Genomic DNA, 19,504 nt, shown 5'->3' with positions numbered 1-19,504 from the left:
CGCATCTTACATAATGAGTCTTTAATGCAGAGATAATCAGTCTACTGTAGTTTATTAACATTCATGTTTATCAATAGTGCGTGTGCCATATTAATTTTACCTCAGATTTAATTCCATTCAGTATTTCACTGTTTTTGTTTAGAGTTCCAAACCTCAATTTGATGTATGCGTGAAAACAACAATAATTAACCTCTTATTTTCCCTTTCAGATGATTTTCATTTGTTCTTTTGATGTAAACAAAATCCGGTAGGCATGCAGATACAAGATTTTACCACAAAGTATGCATGCGTTTCACAGAAATGTGACTAGTATTCATTCTAGATGTTGTTTGTGTTTGGGTCCTTTTTGAACACAGCAAAAACATACTGTTTACAATACTATACTGTTTAAGGCTATGTGCAAATTGCATTTGTTTATAAGACCCTATTCAGAAGTAATGTAAGGACTTTTTGGTTGTGTCGTGTGTTATGAAGTTGAGATTGTGTTTATACTGTATGTTTTCATAAGTTTCTCTTAAGACATGGTGTTTAAACATGATAATTAAATGTTAGATTTGTTTTTGAGCTATTAAAATCCCTTTTAAATGCACATCTAATCCACCTTTTCAATGTGGTATTTTTAAGTAAACTAAATCAAGAGCTTTGTTTAGGAAAATCTAGTTTTAAACTGACGGCGAATGTATTAATACACTAATTAAACTAGGTAGGGCTACTTTGCATAACTACAGTTGTGCAGAATAGGGAGTCCTTACAGTATGTTAATAACATGGATGCGACAGAAAGGAATCAATTAAAGATGAAAAGGAGAACAGCGGCAAGTGAGGGCGGCTTGCTTTGATGTGCAACTCTTTAAACACACCGAAAGAGAGTCATGATTATGAAATGTTTGGCTGGAAAAACTGTTGGCTACGAAAGGAAAACAGACTCTTGTTTATTAAATTAAGGATTTGGTCCAAATCAGAAAGCGCTTTATAGAAATACAAGGAATTTGATTTGGTTTACAGAAGCTCTGAGGACTCTGAACATATATTATGTATGCAAGAAGATACATAACAAAAAATACACTTTTAAATATTTGTATTGGAATGGGCAAATTGGACATAGAGCATTGAAACAGCATAAATATGAATATATGTTTATGTAAGAATCTGTTTTGGTTGCCAGAGGTCAGGAGAGATTGTGTACTGGGTCTTTAATGGCCATTCCTTCATTTTTTTTGTCACTTTAGATGTGTATATGTCCTGATTGGAGTGCAATTTTTCTTATTTGTTCTTATGTCTGATTTGGTGACAGTGGTGCACATTTTGGTGGTGCTCAGTACATCTTCATGTGGCTTTAAGGGAATTATTTCTTGGACTTAAAAAGAAACTTCAGGTCAAATCAGCTTTATTTTTATGGCACTTTATACAATACCAATTGTTTCAAAGCAGCTTCACAGTATAGGAAAATAACAGAATCAAAGATGGAAACTAACAAATATGAGACAAACTCTGCTATAAATCAGCTCTACAAAGACAATCGTGTCATTATTTAGCACAAATCAGTTCAGTCTTGATTCAGTTCAGTCCAATAACTTTGTAAAGTTCATCAATTATGAAATGAGTTCAATTTATAAACAACTGTACCGAAGACAATAGTGTCTGAATAGTTATTCAGCTCAAGTCAGTTTAATGTTGATTCAATTCATTTGAATAAGTGTAAGTGTCAGAAGACAATAGTGTGATCATCCAGCTCAGTTCAGTTCAAGTTTTCACCCGTCATTTACTCACCCTCATATAGTTAGGGCTGGACGATTAATCGGAAATTAATCGAAACCGAAATTCAGAACCAACATAATTTTCCCATGTCCCTTATTTAGTTTTTTTTTTTTATTATTGGTAGTATGGATAAATCATCCAGCTCAGTTCAGTTCAAGTTTTCACCCGTCATTTACTCACCCTCATATAGTTAGGGCTGGACGATTAATCGGAAATTAATCGAAACCGAAATTAATTTGTGTGAAGTCACGTGACTTTTGCCTTGTGCAGTCAGCGGCATGGAAGCAACATGAAGGCTAACTCAGTTGCCGAGTCAACACACATAGACAGCTTGCGAGCCCCTTTCACTTTCACTTGCGTCCTCACAAAAGTTTGTCAATTGTATGTGTTTAAAAGCTTGCCAGTTTGAACATTTAAGTGATTTTACACCATTCAAGAAAAACAATATGGAAAACACCTCTGTTTTCTGTGCCACAGATAGCCGAGTTGCATCATGTCTCTGACAAAGCGTGAGCCCTGAAGCCAGATCACTTTCACTTGCGTTTTCACTAAACTTTGTCAGTTGTATGTGTTTTAAGGCTTGCCTAGTTTGGACATTCAAGCGAATTTAGGACCATTAGATACAGTATGTATCATTATATTGAGCTACTGCGCTGATGGATTGTGGCACACGAACACTCATACAGACAGTAGCTGCACATCACGTGAAGATCACGCGTACAGAGAAGGAGCGCAGAATCTCATTTGTCAACGTTGTGATTTATCACTTAGAAACTCAAAAGTTATAGCATATATTTTTATGCTTTTGAAGTAACTAAGTACAATCCACAGCTTCATAATTGATAGAGAGAAAGTGAATAATTCACACACGCAATCGCTCTCTCATTAATGCATTCAAATAAATGTACTGTTACTGTGTTCATTTATCTGTATCTGATTTACAACGAGCAGAAATCTGTAAGAAATGTTACAAACCATAGATAAAATAACTGCAGAAAGTGAGCTGTTATGTCAGAGCACTCTTTCAGTAGGAAAAAATATCCCACCTTTAATAGTCAAGCATATTTACAGTACAATCAGTGAACTATGAGGGCAAAAAAAGCAAAAGACAAACAAACAAACAAAAATTCAGTCCAGTTAATCGAGATTTTGATTTTGGGTCACATCGTCCAGCTCTTATTCCAAACCTGTGTATAGAAGATAGGAGATATAGAAGATATTTTGATGAATGTTTCAACTGTTTTTGTCTATACAGTGGAAGTCATTGGGGTCCAAAACAACACTTCATTGTCTGGACAAAAAAAATGATGACAAAATAAGATATTCAAAATATCTTATTTTGTTTTTCAGAGAAATAAAGATCTGACCTCCACAATGTACTTTGCTGACCTGTGTTGACTATGATTGGATCCACCAATACTTAATATTATGACTCATAAATGAAATAATCCATGTAAAATTAACTCAAATTTCTTACCGCAGCTGCTGTTTTCAGTAAACATGAAGACCGAGCACTCACATAATCACAGATTTTAAAGGTGCTGACATCTAATCACAGATTTTTAGAGGGAGTGAGATGAAAGACAGAGAGGCTGTTCAGAAATGAATTTTCTGCAGCTGTATAAAAACTGTTTCTTCATCATCACCCATGTTTCTCGTAGGTCATTTACGCCCTCAACACGAAAAACGACGAGCACGAAGATGCCATCCAGTCTCTGAAGGAGGCCCATGATGAGGAGGTGCAGCACATCCTGACAGAGACTCGAGAGAAGATCCTTCACTACAAGAGCAAAATCGGGGACGAGGCCGACCTAAAACGGCGCCTACAGTCCCTGGAGGAATCCGTGGAGCTGCACGAACACATGAAGCGCCAAGCCCTGGCAGAGTTCGAGATGTACCGTCAGCGCATGGAGGACACGCAGCTCTGCACGGAGGCCCAGCACACGCAACGCGTGGTATCCATGTCCCGTGAAGTAGAGGAGATGCGGCACGAGTTCGAAGAGAAGCTGCGCTCCTTCAGCCAGGTGCAAGCCCAGTTTGAGCAGGAAAAACGCCGGGCATTGGAGGAGCTCAAGTCAGCCCACCGACAGGAAGTCCAGGAGCTGCTGGAAAGCCAGGAGAACCAGAGTGCGTCCTCAAGCCTGGAACAGGAGAAACTGGCCGAGCTGCACCGTACCGAGCTGGAGTCGCTCATGGAGCGCGTGGAGGAGCTGATGCAGGACAAGGTTCGGCTGGTGGAGGAATACGAGGCCAAGCTGAGCAAGGCTCAAGGGTTCTATGAACGTGAGCTGGAGGCCATGAGGCGAACGCAGCAGCTCACCACAGAGAACTTGCTGGCCTGGAAGAGGACGGAGGTGGAACTGAGGAAGGAGTTTCAGATGCAGGAGGCGGCTCTTCAGAGGACCCTATGTAAACTCCGCGCTGAACTACACAGAGCTCAGGATGAGGCGCGAGAGAGCAGGGACAAGACCAACAGACTCCAGGCATCTCTTAACAATGCAGAAGTCACGATTACGGTAATGATTTTACTGTAGCATTTGCAGTAAATGAAGATTCATTGAAGAGTGCTTCTCCAACTCTAGGCACTTTTATGGGGTTGATTTTTTTTTTATTAAAACTGTCAGTCTTGGAAATGTCTTACAGTGTCTTCATAATTTAATTTTATTACCTTTTATTGTAGATTTTTATCATTTAAGCCTTTTCCCAAACCCAAAATTTCAATCTAAAAATGGAAATCTATCATAAATATGAGATATTTTTTAAAACTATAATATAACAAGAAATATAATATACCATTTAATGTACACTAGCATTTTTGTTTTTGAAATAAGTTGTTAGGCTTACCAATACTACATTTATTTGCTCAAAAATACAATAAAAACAATAATATTCAACAATAACAAATAAATGCAGTCAATAACAAATAACAACAACAAACAATAATTAAAACCAATAATTCAAAATATTACAATTTAAAATAACTGGTTCCTTTTATTTGAACACTTTTTAAGATGTAATTCCTAATTTCTTTTTAATATTTTTTAGAAACTGTGATACTTTTTTTCAGGATTTTTTTGATAAGTAGAAAGTTAGATAAATATTTAAAATAGAAATCTTAATTGTCTTTATTGTCTTTTGCTTAATTTAATGCATTATTGCTGAATAAAAGTATTAATTTCTCTAAAAATACTTACTGACCCCAAAGTTTTGGCAAACGGTAGTGTATTTAATTTACCTTGTTTTCGCATACCATAACTTTGACCCTAATAAAATTTGATCAAAAGTTCAAAAAAATAAAAAAAATAAAAATCAGACAAAGTATAAAAATGACATGCATGAGCTAAAGATAATATATTGTGCATTATTTCCCAAATGTAACTTTGCAAATGTGTGAAAATTATATTTAGTTGTATTTATTTGGAATATATAAAATGCTAGCTATGAAATTAGCCTTAGTAGGACAAAAGTGACGGCTGTATTCCAAAATATTTAAAATGTAATTTCCATTACACAATGCTATCAAACACAACATAATTTGAGATGTGGTGTTATTAATGAAAAATATTAATGATGGTTCAGAAAAATGATAAAAATGACAGAATTTTCTCATGATTCATGTATGAACAGTACACTGTATTGTTTGTGACCAAATTACATAAAGTATGTGAAATGAAGTTTGTTTAGACTCCACAAGGCCACAAGTGGCAATTCTCTTCAAAATATATTGGGTGCTTATTTTAAAAGGAAAAGAAACAAACAACATTGAGATGAGTTTGTGAGTTTATATGCTTTATAAAATAATAATGCATCTCAGAAAAGTAATTTAAGTTTTTTTTTCCTTGACAGGAGTTACATAAGCAGCTGGAAGAGGCCATACAGGATGGAGAGATTTGGGTGATGCAGCTGAAAGATACAGAATATGAGCTGGAGGGAAGCAGAGATCGAGTTCAGCAGCAGGCCAATGAAATCCTTCACAAAGCCAGTGAGAATAATGTCATGACCAAATTACATTTTTCTTCAGCATAGGACTGTGACTCACTCAAGCTGCAACGTGAGAGGTTTTTTAGAAAGGTTACAGTTTTGTGATAGCTTGGCAGGGATTGATTTACATAGCTCTGAATTTTCACTTGCAAAAAATACTGCTCAGTTTTTGAATTTGCAATTGACTCCTTCATATCCACAAATTTTTTTTTGAGGAAGAATTAATCTAACAACACACCCCATGTATTTCATTAACAGGTCAGATAGGCTCTCTTCAAGCGACCCAAATGAGCCATGAGGCCACTATCAGGGATCTTGGCTCCGAGCAGAACCGCCTGAAGGAGAAGATCCTCCAACTGGAGGAGGAGAGAGAGAGACTTCAGAAACAGATTCAAACCCTAGAAGAACAACAGCATCAGAAGATCCTCACTCTGGAGAAGGCAAGTTATTATTCACCATTTTTATTTTTTTATTACATACTGTTCAAGAACCAAGTTTTGGGTCAGTAAAAATTTATTTTGAAAGAAATTAATATTTTTATTCTGCAAGGATGAATTAAAATTATTTATATTTCAAATAAATGCTGATCTTTTCAAATTTCATCAAAGAATCCTGAAAAAAATGTATCACTTTTTTTTTTTTTACGCCGGACTGTTTCACAAACGAGGATCAATTAATGCTGGATTTGCACAAAAGAGTCTAGTCAATGCTAGTCGATGAGTTGAATCAACTCGACAGCAACTACATAAATTTATCCACTAACCATTCAGAAACATCTAGATGCTTTCTAAAAGATGTAACTTCTTTCCGAGTCTCTCCATCAGTGTCCGACTCCGGTTTGAACAATGTAAGGCTGAACACCGTTACCGACAATCGTCATTTTGGCTGCGTGAGATTCTCCAGCTTTGTTGTTGTTGAGTAACTGAAGCGTGAGCTGTTAAAGCTCCGCCCTCTTCTGGAAAGGGGGCCGGCAGGGTTGTCAGGTTTTCACAACAAAACCCGCCCAATTGCTCCTCAAATCTAGTGTTTTAGGGGGGTCCCACGCGTTTCAGGGGGTGAAATCCGCGTTTTTGGCGGGGCTCCCCTGGTAAAATTCACATTCAAGGGCTAAATATCACGTTATTTGGGGTCGATTCAACCTGAGGACATGAAAAACAACCCGCGGAAACAGTGTAAAAGTAGCCCTATTCCCACGGACTTGGCAACACTGGGGCCGGGAGCAGCAGCTCATTTGCATTTAAAGTGACACACACAAAAATGGTGTGTTTTTGCTCAAACCAAAATAGGGGCAAATTTTACAGCTTAGAATAAATAATCTGTTGGGTATTTGAGCTGAAACTTCACAGACACATTCTGGGGACACCAGAGACTTATATTACATCTTGTGAAAAGGGGCATAATAGGTTCCCTTTAATATAGTTAGTAGATGCTTTTATCTAAAGTGACTTACAAAAGACTTACAAAATGACATTTTAAAATATAGTAAACATTTTTATAATAATATATTAAAGTTGTTTTTAAATTGCTTCCATGGTGAGCATTAGAGACTTCTTTCAAAAACATAAAAAATCTTACCGACTCCAGACTTTTAAATTGTAGTGTATTTCAATAAATTTTCAATAAATCAATATTTAATGTCCTAATATAGGATACATTGATGCAACATGACAAATTCCCTCCAGTATTCAATAATTATTGCTTGATCAATATGAATTTTCCACTGACAGATTATTCGATTTTTACATTTAGTCCCCTGTAATCTTGAGTATTTGGTTACATCCCTAGGAATTGGTACTTTATAATCATACAAACCAAATATCATGTACACAAACTGTTGCTAAACAGTATTTTGAAATCAGTCACTGCCAACTGAAAACTATTATCAGGTGTTTAACAGAAGATATCGAGTCTTGACAGTGTGTAAATGAAGCTTTGCTGTTTTGGCAGTCGCTTCGTGAGGAAAAGCAGAGCTATGATATGGAGCTGGCGCAAATCAGGGCCAAATACGAGGAGGAAACGGCCTGTCTGAAAGAAAGCCAGGCAGAGTCCTTAGAAGAACTCAAGGAGAAACACAGAGTCCAGCAGGAAAGTGCTCGCAATGCCGCTGAGAGAGAGAAGAATCAGCTGCTCAGTGTAAGAACATATATTTTTTACTATGGATTTAGTGCTTAAGTGCTTATTCAGATCTATTCTTGAGCTTTAAGTTTTTGCTTTATTAGCAGTTTTGCTTTAGATATTCCCTCCCTTGTGTTCTCTTTCGCTTCTTCTTCTCTGTGTTCTGTTTCATAAAAATAAACTGCATCATCTTAACGCAAAACAAATTAAAAATATTACTAAACAAGACTGGTGGATTACCACTGTTCCCAAACCATCTATTGAAACCCTGAGAGCTATGCCTAATTACATTTTCTGCTCCTCGTTGAGTGGTGTTGATTATGCAAACAGCCGTTTCTCATTGCAATGATGACAATGTGACAGTGATATTATTCCCACAGTTTTTGTGATGCTCCATAAAAATAGCTCTCAATCATGACAAATATTGAGACTAATCTTCTTGTCATCTCATGACAATCATGTCACTTTATTTTTTGAAAATATCTCTCTTCTCAACAAAGCTCTTTTACAGCTTCTGTGTAATTAATTGAAAAAGACTCCATCTTTCAGCAGCAGATTGTCCTACTGTCTGGATTCACCTCTCATTTCAATGCTCTACTATGGCTTTTCTAATGTTTTCTTTTCATGTTTACTTTGCCAGGAGATGAGACAACAGTTTGATATCCGGCGTCTGTCATTGGAAGAGCAAAGAAACCACCTGCAACAGCAACTGGAGACCATACGAGAGGAACTTCACTACCAAGCTCAACATGGCCAACCAAGAGGTTTATATTAACAGCTGTTCAATTTTTGTTAAACTTTTCTGCTTCAACACATCTCATGGTAGCTAGAATTTTAATTTATTTTTTTTAATTATGAAATGAGATCAATCAATCCTACCACCACAGGAAATCATTAAAAACAACTTACCTTTGATCAAGGATTACCTCTCAGTCCCGTGTTTCTTAGTAATATCCCGTACGAGCCCCCAAAAAAATTAAAAAAATTTGTCCAGACTGGTTTAGATGGTTGATCAGCTGCAATTCTAGCTGGTGGACCTTATTTTGAACTTTACATCAGGGTTATTATAATTAATTAAAATTAAAAACATAAACTTTTTTTGTTACTTGTAATATAATTAAAATAAAATATAAATATTATTTTTATTTAAAATATTTATTTTTATTTTAAAAAATAAATTAAAATAAAAAAAAGTACAATAAAAAAATAATAAAACAAAATATAAAAAGAAAACTTATTTTATTTTAGCTAGTTGACAAGGAAACATTTCTCATTTTCATTTAGTTTAACTTGATGCGCTAAAATAACTAAAACTGAAATAAAAATATTAAAAATATATAGACATTTAAAAAAAACTAATAAAAATGACAAAAACAACAAAATTACTAGAACTTTAACTAAAACTAAAATTAAAATGCAAACAGAAAATATAAATATAACTATAACTACTATCTCACTGATACTAAAATAACACTGCTTTAAGTCTCGCTGGACAGAGCTGTTAGAAAAAGTTGAACCAGCAACATGCCAATTTACATTTTTCATAAACCATGTTTATGTGTTTTTCCCCCAGTACCTGTTTAATAATTATTATATTTTACGCCAATATTGATATTGTCTGCTTCCAATATCAGTCTAATATGACAACTTATAATTATCTTTCATATTATATTATATGATATTGCTTTAGAGTTTAAAGAAAAGCCAAAACACCACAGAATTCATTGCTAATGCTTGTTTTTTTTTTCACCACTGTGAAAAAAAAAAAGATTCCTGACTTCCTGAAGAATGTCTTTTGTAATATTTAAATAAGAAAAAGGACATCATGAAGAAATTTTTTTAATAAATTGCTAATTTTTTATTTAAAGATGGCCACCAAAGTAGAGTTTATTGAAATATTGTGATGAAAATGATATACTGTTATATAATTTCCATCTTTAAAAATTGTGTTTAAATTTTTTTTTTGATGATGATGATATTAAGATATGTATGTAAGAAAATGTAATGCGTAGTAAGAATGACCCATATACGTATTTTGATTTTGTACAATTTGATTGTCTTTGTGGCTTCTCTCAGGTGTCCCATTTAAAGGATCTTGTGAAGGAGAGTGAAGAAAATCTGGACTCTGCTGAGAGCCATATCTCCTGTCTTAAAGACAAGCCAGGAAAAGCTTCTCATCGAGTTGGATGCCACTAGGGCGAGAGTGAGAGAGACAAGCAATCTGCTCACAGACCTACAAGTAAAACGCTCCACTTTTTTTTACTCCATTTATTATGAATTACTTGCATTTTGAGTTAGGCTCTCATTAGATAGAAAAATAGAAGCAGCTTTTGGAGATGTTGATATAAAATGTTCAAGTTCTTTCACGCTTTTAGAAGCGTGAAAACCACTGACGCATCTCGTCGTTTAGAGGGAGAAGCGGGAGTTCGGCATGGCAATCACTGCAATAGGAGACGGATAATGGAGCGTGGTGAAGATCTTAAAAGAAAAATTAAGCCTCATTCAATTTTTAAGACACCCAAAACCAGCCGCTTTTGTTTTGCACTAAAGTGTGCAAAGTGCAGGAAGAGCCTGCATGTCTAAAGATGCCATTTGTATAATCAGCTCTACTGGAAACTGCTTTCTCTCTTTGCTTTTCCCATGATGAATCATTGTCCTCTCACAGGAGGAGATAGAAACCCAGAAACAGCAACATGAAGCCAGGGTCATCGCTATCAAAACAGAGGAGAAACAGAAAATGGACAAAATCACAGAGGAGCTGGATCTCAAGTGGACCGATGCTCTAAGGTGTTGCACAAAACATATGAGTCATACATACTGTGGAGAAGACGGAGCTAAAAACAGAGCGAGATTTTCTGTGCACAGCGCATTAAATTGAATAAACTGTGACTGTACACAGTGTTTGATTTTTAGAGAGTGCACACGGCAAATCAAACCTAAAATAGGAGCAGTCTGTCCTGCATGAAAGCCTGTGACAAATCCTCTTACACAGGCATGCATTTGGATTAAAATATGCTAATTACAAGAGTAAGAGGTTAACATCTAATCGCAGAGCAGCACACAATATACAGTGATCTGAAGGTTACTGAGACATCTGTGAGGTTCTTATTAACATTTTAATATCTTACTTTCAGAGTCACTTCCACGCTGTTTAAGTAATGTGTCCTTGTATCTGTTTCACCCTGTCAGTTGTGCGCCCTCTCCTTCTCTTTTTCATCTCAGGGCTGAGCTGAAGGGTCTTCGGGAAGAGCTTACAGCCGAATATCAGGCAGAGAAACAGGTGGCCCTGACACAACTTTCCCAGCAGAGAGACCTGGAGATGATGGCCGCCAGGGAGAGCTGGCAGAGGAAGGTGGAGGACCTCCTGGAACAGGTAACAGAAGGTCACACAGGTGACTTTTTGTAATTTATGCCTACACTCTTAAAAATAACAGTTAAAAAAAAAGGAGGTTTTTGCAGCAGTGCCATAGAAGAACCTTTCAGTGAACAGTTCTTAAAAGAACAATTTTTGTTCTTAGTGTGAAGAAAATTTTTATAATGAAAAAAGAAACCTTTTACACTATAAAGAATCTTTAGTGCAATGGAAATATTCCATTGATGTTAAATTTTTTTATGGAACTATCGATGCCAATAAAGAACCTTTATTTTTAAGAGTGTTTTGTCCACTTTTAACATTTTAGAGGTGTTAAATTTTTCCTCAGAAGTTCGCTTGCTTACCTAGTCTGATGATTCAGCTGTGCACAGATCCAGACGTTAATACTGCCTGCCCTTGTCTAATGCCTTGAACATGGGCTGGCATATGCAAATATTGGGGGCGTACATATTAATGATCCCGACTGTTACGTAACAGTTGGTGTTATGTTGAGATTCGCCTGTTTTTCGGAGGTCTTTTAAACAAATGAGATTTATATAAGAAGGAGGAAACAATGGAGTTTGAAACTCAGTGTATGTCATTTCCATGTACTGAACTCTTATTATTCAACTATGCCAGTATAAATTAAATATTTAATTCTAGGGCACCTTTAATAAATGTTGAAATGCATATGTCAATGATTATATGCTAATGTTATAGTGTTTCTGACACCAATACCATGCAGTTTGGCTGGAAACGAAGTCTGGCTGGACTGGGAAGGGAGCTTTGTGTTTTGAACAAAGTATTATCTACTGTACATAGCTTTTTTTTTATTTTAAAAGATCAAGTAAATTCTTGTTTTCCATCATATGTCTCCTTGAATATCTTAATTTGGAGTAGTATGACACCCGAGGCCATAAGAAGTCCCATAGCTGTGGTTCTTATTTGAGTAACTGTCAACAACTATCATCAGTCATTTAGTTCAGATTGAAGTGATGTTTTTTCTTAAATTCTGATGCTTTCAAAGTTCTTTTGGTCTTGTGCAATATCATGCAAACTAGATATTCAGAATTGTAGAATACACACACCGTCTCTAGTGTGCAACCTCATTTCCCATGATACTCTGCATGTTTGGCACTTTCTGTAATGTGACAGCCTGCCTCCTGTACTTCTCTCTGACACTCTCAAGAGTCACGTCACTGTCGCTTATGTCAAGACTCAAGAGCCTCCAAAAGTTGCTGCGTCTGGCATCTGTCAGCATCTCTTGATGTGTGTTGTGTTGTCTGTCTTTAGTGCTTCCTCAGGTCAGTGCCCCTGATCTCATGTAAAACTAGGGCTCTATACTATCAGTGACTTTATATTGACATTGGCCAATATTTGCATTTTTTATTGTTTTGTTGTTGACATCAGGCTGACAGAAGCAGACTATATCAATAGCAGGGCTTTTTTCAATTCAGATATTATGTTCTCTTTCAGATTACTAAACAGATATTAATCTTTTGTACAACCCAAATTCCGGAAATGTTGGGACGTTTTTTAAATTTGAATAAAATGAAAAATAAAAGACTTTCAAATCACATGAGCCAATATTTTATTCACAATAGAACACAGGTAACAGAACAAATGTTTAAACTGAGAAATTTTACACATTTATCCACTAAATGAGCTCATTTCAAATATGATGCCTGCTACAGGTCTCAAAAAAGTTGGCATGGGGACAACAAATGGCTGAAAAAACAAGAAATTTTGAAAAAATTCAGCTGGGAAAACATCTAGCAACTAATTAAGTTAATTGATATCAGGTCTGTAACATGATTAGCTAAAAAAGGGATGTCTTAGAGAGGGAGAGTCTCTCAGAAGTAAAGATGGCCAGAACTGTGAAAGAGTGCGTAAAAAGATTGTGGAATACTTTAAAAACAATGTTCCTCAACGTCAAATTGCAAAGGCTTTGCAAATCTCATCATCTACAGTGCATAACATCATCAAAAGATTCAGAGAAACTGGAGAAATCTCTGTGCGTAAGGGACAAGGCCAAAGACCTTTATTGAATGCCTGTGGTCTTCGGGCCCTCAGATGACACTGCATCGCTCATTGGCATGATTGTTTCAATGACATTACTAAATGGGCCCAGGATTACATCCAGAAACCACTGTCGATAAACACCATCCACTGTGCCATCTGCAGATGCCAATTAAAGCTCTATCATGCAAAAAGGAAGCCATATGTGAACATGGTCCAGAAGCACCATCATGTCATGTGAGCCAAGGCTCATTTAAAATGGTATGGGGGTGCATAAGAGCGTACGGTATGGGCAGCTTGCATGTTTTGGAAGGCATTATGAATGCTGAAAGGTATATAAAGTTTTTAGAGCAACATATGCTCCCCTCCAGATGACGTCTATTTCAGGGAAGGCCTTGTATATTTCAGCAAGACAATGCAAAACTACATATTGCAGCTATTACAACAGCATGGCTTCATCATAGAAGAGTCTGGGTGTTGAATTGGCCTGCCTACAGTCCAGATCTTTCACCTATAGAGAACATTTGGCGCATCATTAAACGAAAGATGACCACAAACTCTTCAGCAGCTGGAAGCCTATATCAGGCAAGAAGGGGACCAAATTTCAACAGCAAAACTCCAGAAACTCATAACCTCGATGCCCAGATGTCTTCACACTGTTTTGAAAAGAAGAGGAGATGCTACACAATGGTAAACATGCCCCCTTCCCAACTAATTTGAGACCTATAGCAGGCAACAAATTTGAAATAAGCTCATTTTGTGCATAAAATTGTAAAATTCAGGTTGTAATACATATTATTGGCACTGTCAATTTAACACATTCATTTAGTGTGTGTAATCATATAAAAACAGTTAATTAATTAATTAATTAAGTATATAAAAAAACACAATTAATCATTCTGACTCCTGTGTGTACGGCCCCTTTGTCTACATCGGACAGATTTATGACTCGATTCCAAAACAGACTGCTGTGACTATATGCCAGTAAAAGGCTTATGTTCAATAATATGAAAATTAAATAAACAATATATTCACTTGACTTCTAAAACATTCTTTTGTAATATATATTTGATGCCAAAATAAATAATACATTTATGTCTCATATATGTATGTGTATATATATATATATGAGACATATATATGGGGGGGGGGACATTTAGTAAATATTAATATATGTGATTTAATTATGTTTAATTAATTAAATATGCCAGTAATGGGCTGATGTTCAATAATATGAAATAAAATAAACAATATATTGACTTGACTTCTAAAGCAATGTTCCCTTTCAGTCAGTAGTGACCGAATTGGGATATCGCCAGAGAGCCCTATCAGCTTCGAGTGAAACTAAAACAAGCCAATGGAATTGGCGTGCGATATTTGCATAATGTGCACCGCCCCCACCAGGTGGGTATAAATAGGGAAGCGAATGCAATCGCACTCTGTCTTTTGCTTCGGAGCTAACCTGTTGTATTCCTGCTATCGACTGAGAGTGAACTTCTCAAGCCTTTGAAGAGCCTTTGTTCGTCATGCTGGTGTTAAGGCACCCTACAGCGAAGCCGCGAGCTTTCACAAGCTAATTATACAGCTCTCAACTGCTGTTTTCACAGCATTGTTGGTTTGCGATTTGGGCTGGTTCCTCTGTGCGTGTGACTCAGGGAGTGGTGTACCTGCAATCAGGGATGGGCAAAAATACATCAAAATGTATTTTAAAATAAAATACCAAATACCTTAATTTTAAATGTATAAAAATAAACTACAAAATACAGCAGCCACACCATGTATCGAAATAAACTACTGTATTTTTGTATTTTGAAAATACTACAAAATACTTTTACAAGGGAGCATGACATTTCTTCAAAAAACTTCCATCAGTTGGCCCATTTGATCTATCCCTTCACCATTACACTGACTGAGTTGATTTAAGTACACAATGTTTGATAGCAACAGCTTTTCTTTGCCCGAGTCATGCAATAAATCTGACATATGCAATCAGTTAAAGGTACAAATATGTAGGATTTTTAGATTAAAATATTCAAAAACCACTAAAACAATGTCATATTTTTTGTTTACTTGTGTACTTACATTATCCTAAATGTTTCCAAGAAATTCTAAATCCAGAGAAATAAGCAATTTTAACCAGGACACACACCGTGTCCGTGTGTCGCCTATCAATGACATCATTACCCTCGATTTCCTGTTTTATTTTGTCGAAATACCATGGATACATCAAAGACACTTTAGTACTGTATATTCTGAGTTTTATTAGACAGGGAAGCAACTGTTTGGATACATTAATCGACAGAAAACTCATCATGTTATATCGCTTAACACATTAAAGGCCAGATTTACTAAACGGGGCAAATTAGCGTGAGAGCGTAATTCCACAAATGTGTTGATGGGAGTGGCAAGTTTTGCACGTGATCTGCTGACATGCAAATTAAAGATCACAGACACGGTCAGATCATTTACATAATGATTAACGCAATATACCAAGAGCAGTGCAAATTAGAGTTGGGTTGCAAATAAACAGAGCTGAATCCTGATGCTGATGTTCTCATCAGGTGTGGGTCGACACAGGCGCAACTTAATATGTAATCTAACAAACACATACACATATACTGTATAATATAGTTTGCCAAGCTATGTTGGCCTATAGATATAGATATAGGCAAACAATATGTTCGGATAAGTTCTTACTCTGTCATTTCAAAGAAATTAATATTCTTTCTACCACGCACTCTCTGTTGTCTGCGGTGTCTCCTCCTAACAGCAACAATTGCAGCCATGTCACAAAATGGGTTCAGACATGCTTTTTTAGGGCGTTAAATAATGGTGTAAATACCAGTAAATTGACGAGCACAAACATTAGTAAATCATTAGCATTGTGTGATTCATTTAAATACTCTCCTCCCATAAATTTTGCATCTGAAAGGGGAAACTCCTAAAAATGCATATGCAATAAGGTCAGCCGAAAACGCAATTCGGTTCACGCGTTTTCAGCACTAATTTTATACTGCGTGTCTTTAGTAAATCCCGACAGTAGTTTTTAAACACTAAAAGAGGGTTTGCGCTGGCACAAGCTGTTAGTAAATCTGGCCCTAAGTCTTTTTGTTTGAATCTCATTTTCTTGATTTATCGCTAGTACCATGTTTTACCATGACTAATATCAATCTAGCTTACTGCAGTGTGCAACAAGTGTGTCATAGTAGCTGCCGAGCGAACGCACAGAGTAGCACTATACCAACTTTCAACACACAAATGAATCTAGTATGATAAGCAGCACTGCTTTACCCTAGGTGCACATGACCGAAAGAAGCGGAAGTGCCGACTGTGGCATAATAAAAGATCCGCTGCTGTCAATCTGTGTGTCGCACTCGTCTCTCATTAGTAATCGCTCCAGTGGGCTCGTTACTGCTCTCACAGCATTTGGTCCTGCTCTGCTTCATACTACAGTAATGTTAATAATCTCTCCATGAACATGATTTCCTGTCCCGATTCTTTTCCACCGGATGTAGACGTGAAGACGACACATCCCGTGGTTCCATGAAATCAAGGTGTCATCGAGCTTCGCCTTTGTTTTGAATTAGCGATCCTAGAGGCGAAAATTTACATATTGTGGCTTTAACAGATCAAATATTCACATATGCCTATGATACTGCCCATCCCTGCATGCAGTCACATCACGGCTGATCCCCTATGTGCTTCAGCACAACACAAAGAGCTGTTTCTTTCCCTCTTCTAAAAGAGCTTCACAGACGGGCACTGCGTCTTTTTCAACACGTCATTCTGTCTGTGCGTTTCTGGAGGTGGTCATTTCCTATCCTCACTGACGACCACAATCACTTTCTCTCATGTCTGCTTAGCATGCTGAGACTGTGTTTGTGAGTGGTTCATATTCTCTCATGAGAGCATGCCCATGTCGGCACGTTGTTCATCTTGCCTTTCTCGTAAGGGCTTGAGCGCTTAGTGCGCCATGTGCCGGCTGACAGCGCATGGCAACCCAGCGCATTGTTCGGCACTCTAGATGCGTGGTCGAGACTCGAGTGCCTCAAACAAGGTGGAGTCCCCTCACCTATTCCCCGATCTAGTTTCTTTTTCTGAATCGGAAAAGTGCTACTTTGGTGAATAAGCCAGGGTGACCAGAGGATCACAGTGGGGCAATACCCACCGAGCTGATCTCCGTGGGTCCCCCACTCCTCTAGCGCATCGCAAACATGCTGTGACTGTGTTCATGGGTGGTTTATGTTTCGTACAACATGTCAAAAGGGCCATAATCGGCATCAAAAGTTTTTCCTTTCTCACTACCCTCGATGGTTGGGTGGCAGTGCTACAGGCACACCACCTCTGCCCTGCATGTGTCTTGGCCCCAGGCGAGTCTGTGGAAGGCCAAAGCACTCATTGCATATGGGTAGTTCTGAGTCAGGGTTGAGCTACGCATGATGCAAGTCACAGCGCAGGCCCCCGGCCACATGATGTCCACCATGGTGGTCCAGAAACACCCCTGGCTAGCCTTGCAGAGGTGTGAGTTGTCGTCAAATTGCGCTTTCTCGACGCTCTCATCTCACAAGCAAAACCCAGCCCGCTCAGTCCGCAGCCAAGCCAGGTGGTTAGTGAGAAGCGGTCCTGAAACAGGTGACCTGGAGCAGAGGTAGACAGTTCTTCGGGAGACAATGCCCTCATCTGCTGGCTCTCTGGAGTCCAGCGGTACCTATGAATTAGAACTGTTTCCCAATACTCCAGGTCCCAAGAGGGCACGGCTGGCAGTGTGCGTGCCCTGAATCGGTCCCTTCACAGGCTGCCGTTCAAGATGCTTAGGAAGAAACTCATTTTCGAATGCATCCGTCCCCAGGATTGGTTCATAGCGATCGACCTGAAGGACGCATACTTTCATGTCTCGATTCTGCCTCGACACAGACCCTTCCTACGGTTTGCGTTCGAGGGTCAGGCATATCAGTACAAAGTCCTACCCTTCGGGCTGGCCCTGTCACCCCACGTCCGCTTAAGGAACAGGGCGTTCGCATTCTCAACTACCTCAATGACTGGCTCATTCTGGCCAGCTTGCGAGAGCAGTTGTGCGAGCACAGGGACATGGTGTTAGCTCACCTCAGCCGCTTGGGTCTTTGGGTCAACTGGGGAAGAGCAAACTCGAGAGTCCCGAGATGGGCGTGGCAACACGGTACGTTCCGTGTCCCGTGACACCGAACTGCCGTCGTACCCTCACTTCGTTCCTGCGGGTAGGAGTTCCCCTCTAACAAGTATCCAGGTATGCTTTGGTCTCCACAGATGCCTCTGCCACCAGGTGGGGAGCCAAGTACAATGGGCATGCAGTGTCGGGTCTGTGAACAGGGCCTCAACTGCATTGGCATATCAATTGCCTCGAGTTGCTAGCAGTACGTCTTGCATTGGGCCGCTTCAAGGAGCTGTTGTCAGACAAGAACGTACTGGTCCACTCAGACAGCACTGCGATCGTTGCGTACATCAACCAACAGGGTGGTCTACACTCCCGTCGCATGTCGCAATTCGCCCGCCATCTCTTGCTATGGAGTCAGAAGCATCTGAGGTCACTTCGTGCCATTCACGTCCCAGGCGTGCTCAACCGTGCAGCTGACGAGCTCTCATGGCAGCCTCTGCTTCCGGGCGAATGGAGACTCCATCCCCAGGTGGTCTAGCTGATCTGGCAGCGTTTCGGGGCCACACAGACAGATCTGTTTGCCTTTCCGGACACAGCCCATTGCCAGTTGTTTTATTCCCTGACCGAGGGCACGGGACGTGGAGGTTCTAAGTGATCTCCCCCAGTTGGTTGTAGACACTATCACTTCCATTAGAGCTCCTTCTACTAGGAACCTCTATGCGTTGAAGTGGAACCTGTTTGTCGAATGGTGTTCCTCTCACCGAGAGGACCCCCGTTCATGTTCGGTCAGGTCTGTGCTTTCCTTCCTGCAAGAGGGCTTGGAGCGAAGGCTGTCTCCCTCCACCCTCAAGGTGTATGTTGCTGTATTGCCACACATCACGATGCAGTTGATGGTAAGTCTTTAAGGAAGGCACGACCTGATCGTCAGGCCTGGACATGTGCCCAAGGTTCCTACCACTCCCTTCAGAGATCAGGTAGTGAACCTGCAAGCGCTGCCCTCGGAGGAGGCAGACCCAGCCCTGGCTTTGCTCTGTCCCAACCGCGCTCTGCACCTGTACGTGGGTAGAAGGCAAAGCTTTAGGACCTCAGATCAGCTCTTTGTCTGTTACGGAGGCCAGCAGAAGGGAAAGGCTGTCTCCAAGCAGAGGA

General features: G+C 38.8%; 1 protein-coding gene across 1 annotated transcript in view; it reads left to right on the top strand.

The window, feature by feature from the left end:
* Positions 1-19,504, top strand: part of fam184aa (family with sequence similarity 184 member Aa) — a 46,290-nt gene that overhangs the window by 801 nt on the left and 25,985 nt on the right. Inside the window, 10 exon segments of the mRNA XM_048190697.1 lie at positions 3,419-4,273; positions 5,604-5,739; positions 5,997-6,178; positions 7,686-7,871; positions 8,494-8,586; positions 8,588-8,617; positions 9,930-10,010; positions 10,012-10,092; positions 10,519-10,640; positions 11,076-11,226. Of these exon segments, the coding sequence (XP_048046654.1) occupies positions 3,419-4,273; positions 5,604-5,739; positions 5,997-6,178; positions 7,686-7,871; positions 8,494-8,586; positions 8,588-8,617; positions 9,930-10,010; positions 10,012-10,092; positions 10,519-10,640; positions 11,076-11,226 (1,917 nt within the window).

The sequence above is a fragment of the Megalobrama amblycephala genome, linkage group LG5, assembly GCF_018812025.1.
Source record: "Megalobrama amblycephala isolate DHTTF-2021 linkage group LG5, ASM1881202v1, whole genome shotgun sequence".
Taxonomy (NCBI): domain Eukaryota; kingdom Metazoa; phylum Chordata; class Actinopteri; order Cypriniformes; family Xenocyprididae; genus Megalobrama; species Megalobrama amblycephala.
This window is presented reverse-complemented; position numbering and strand designations above follow the sequence as displayed.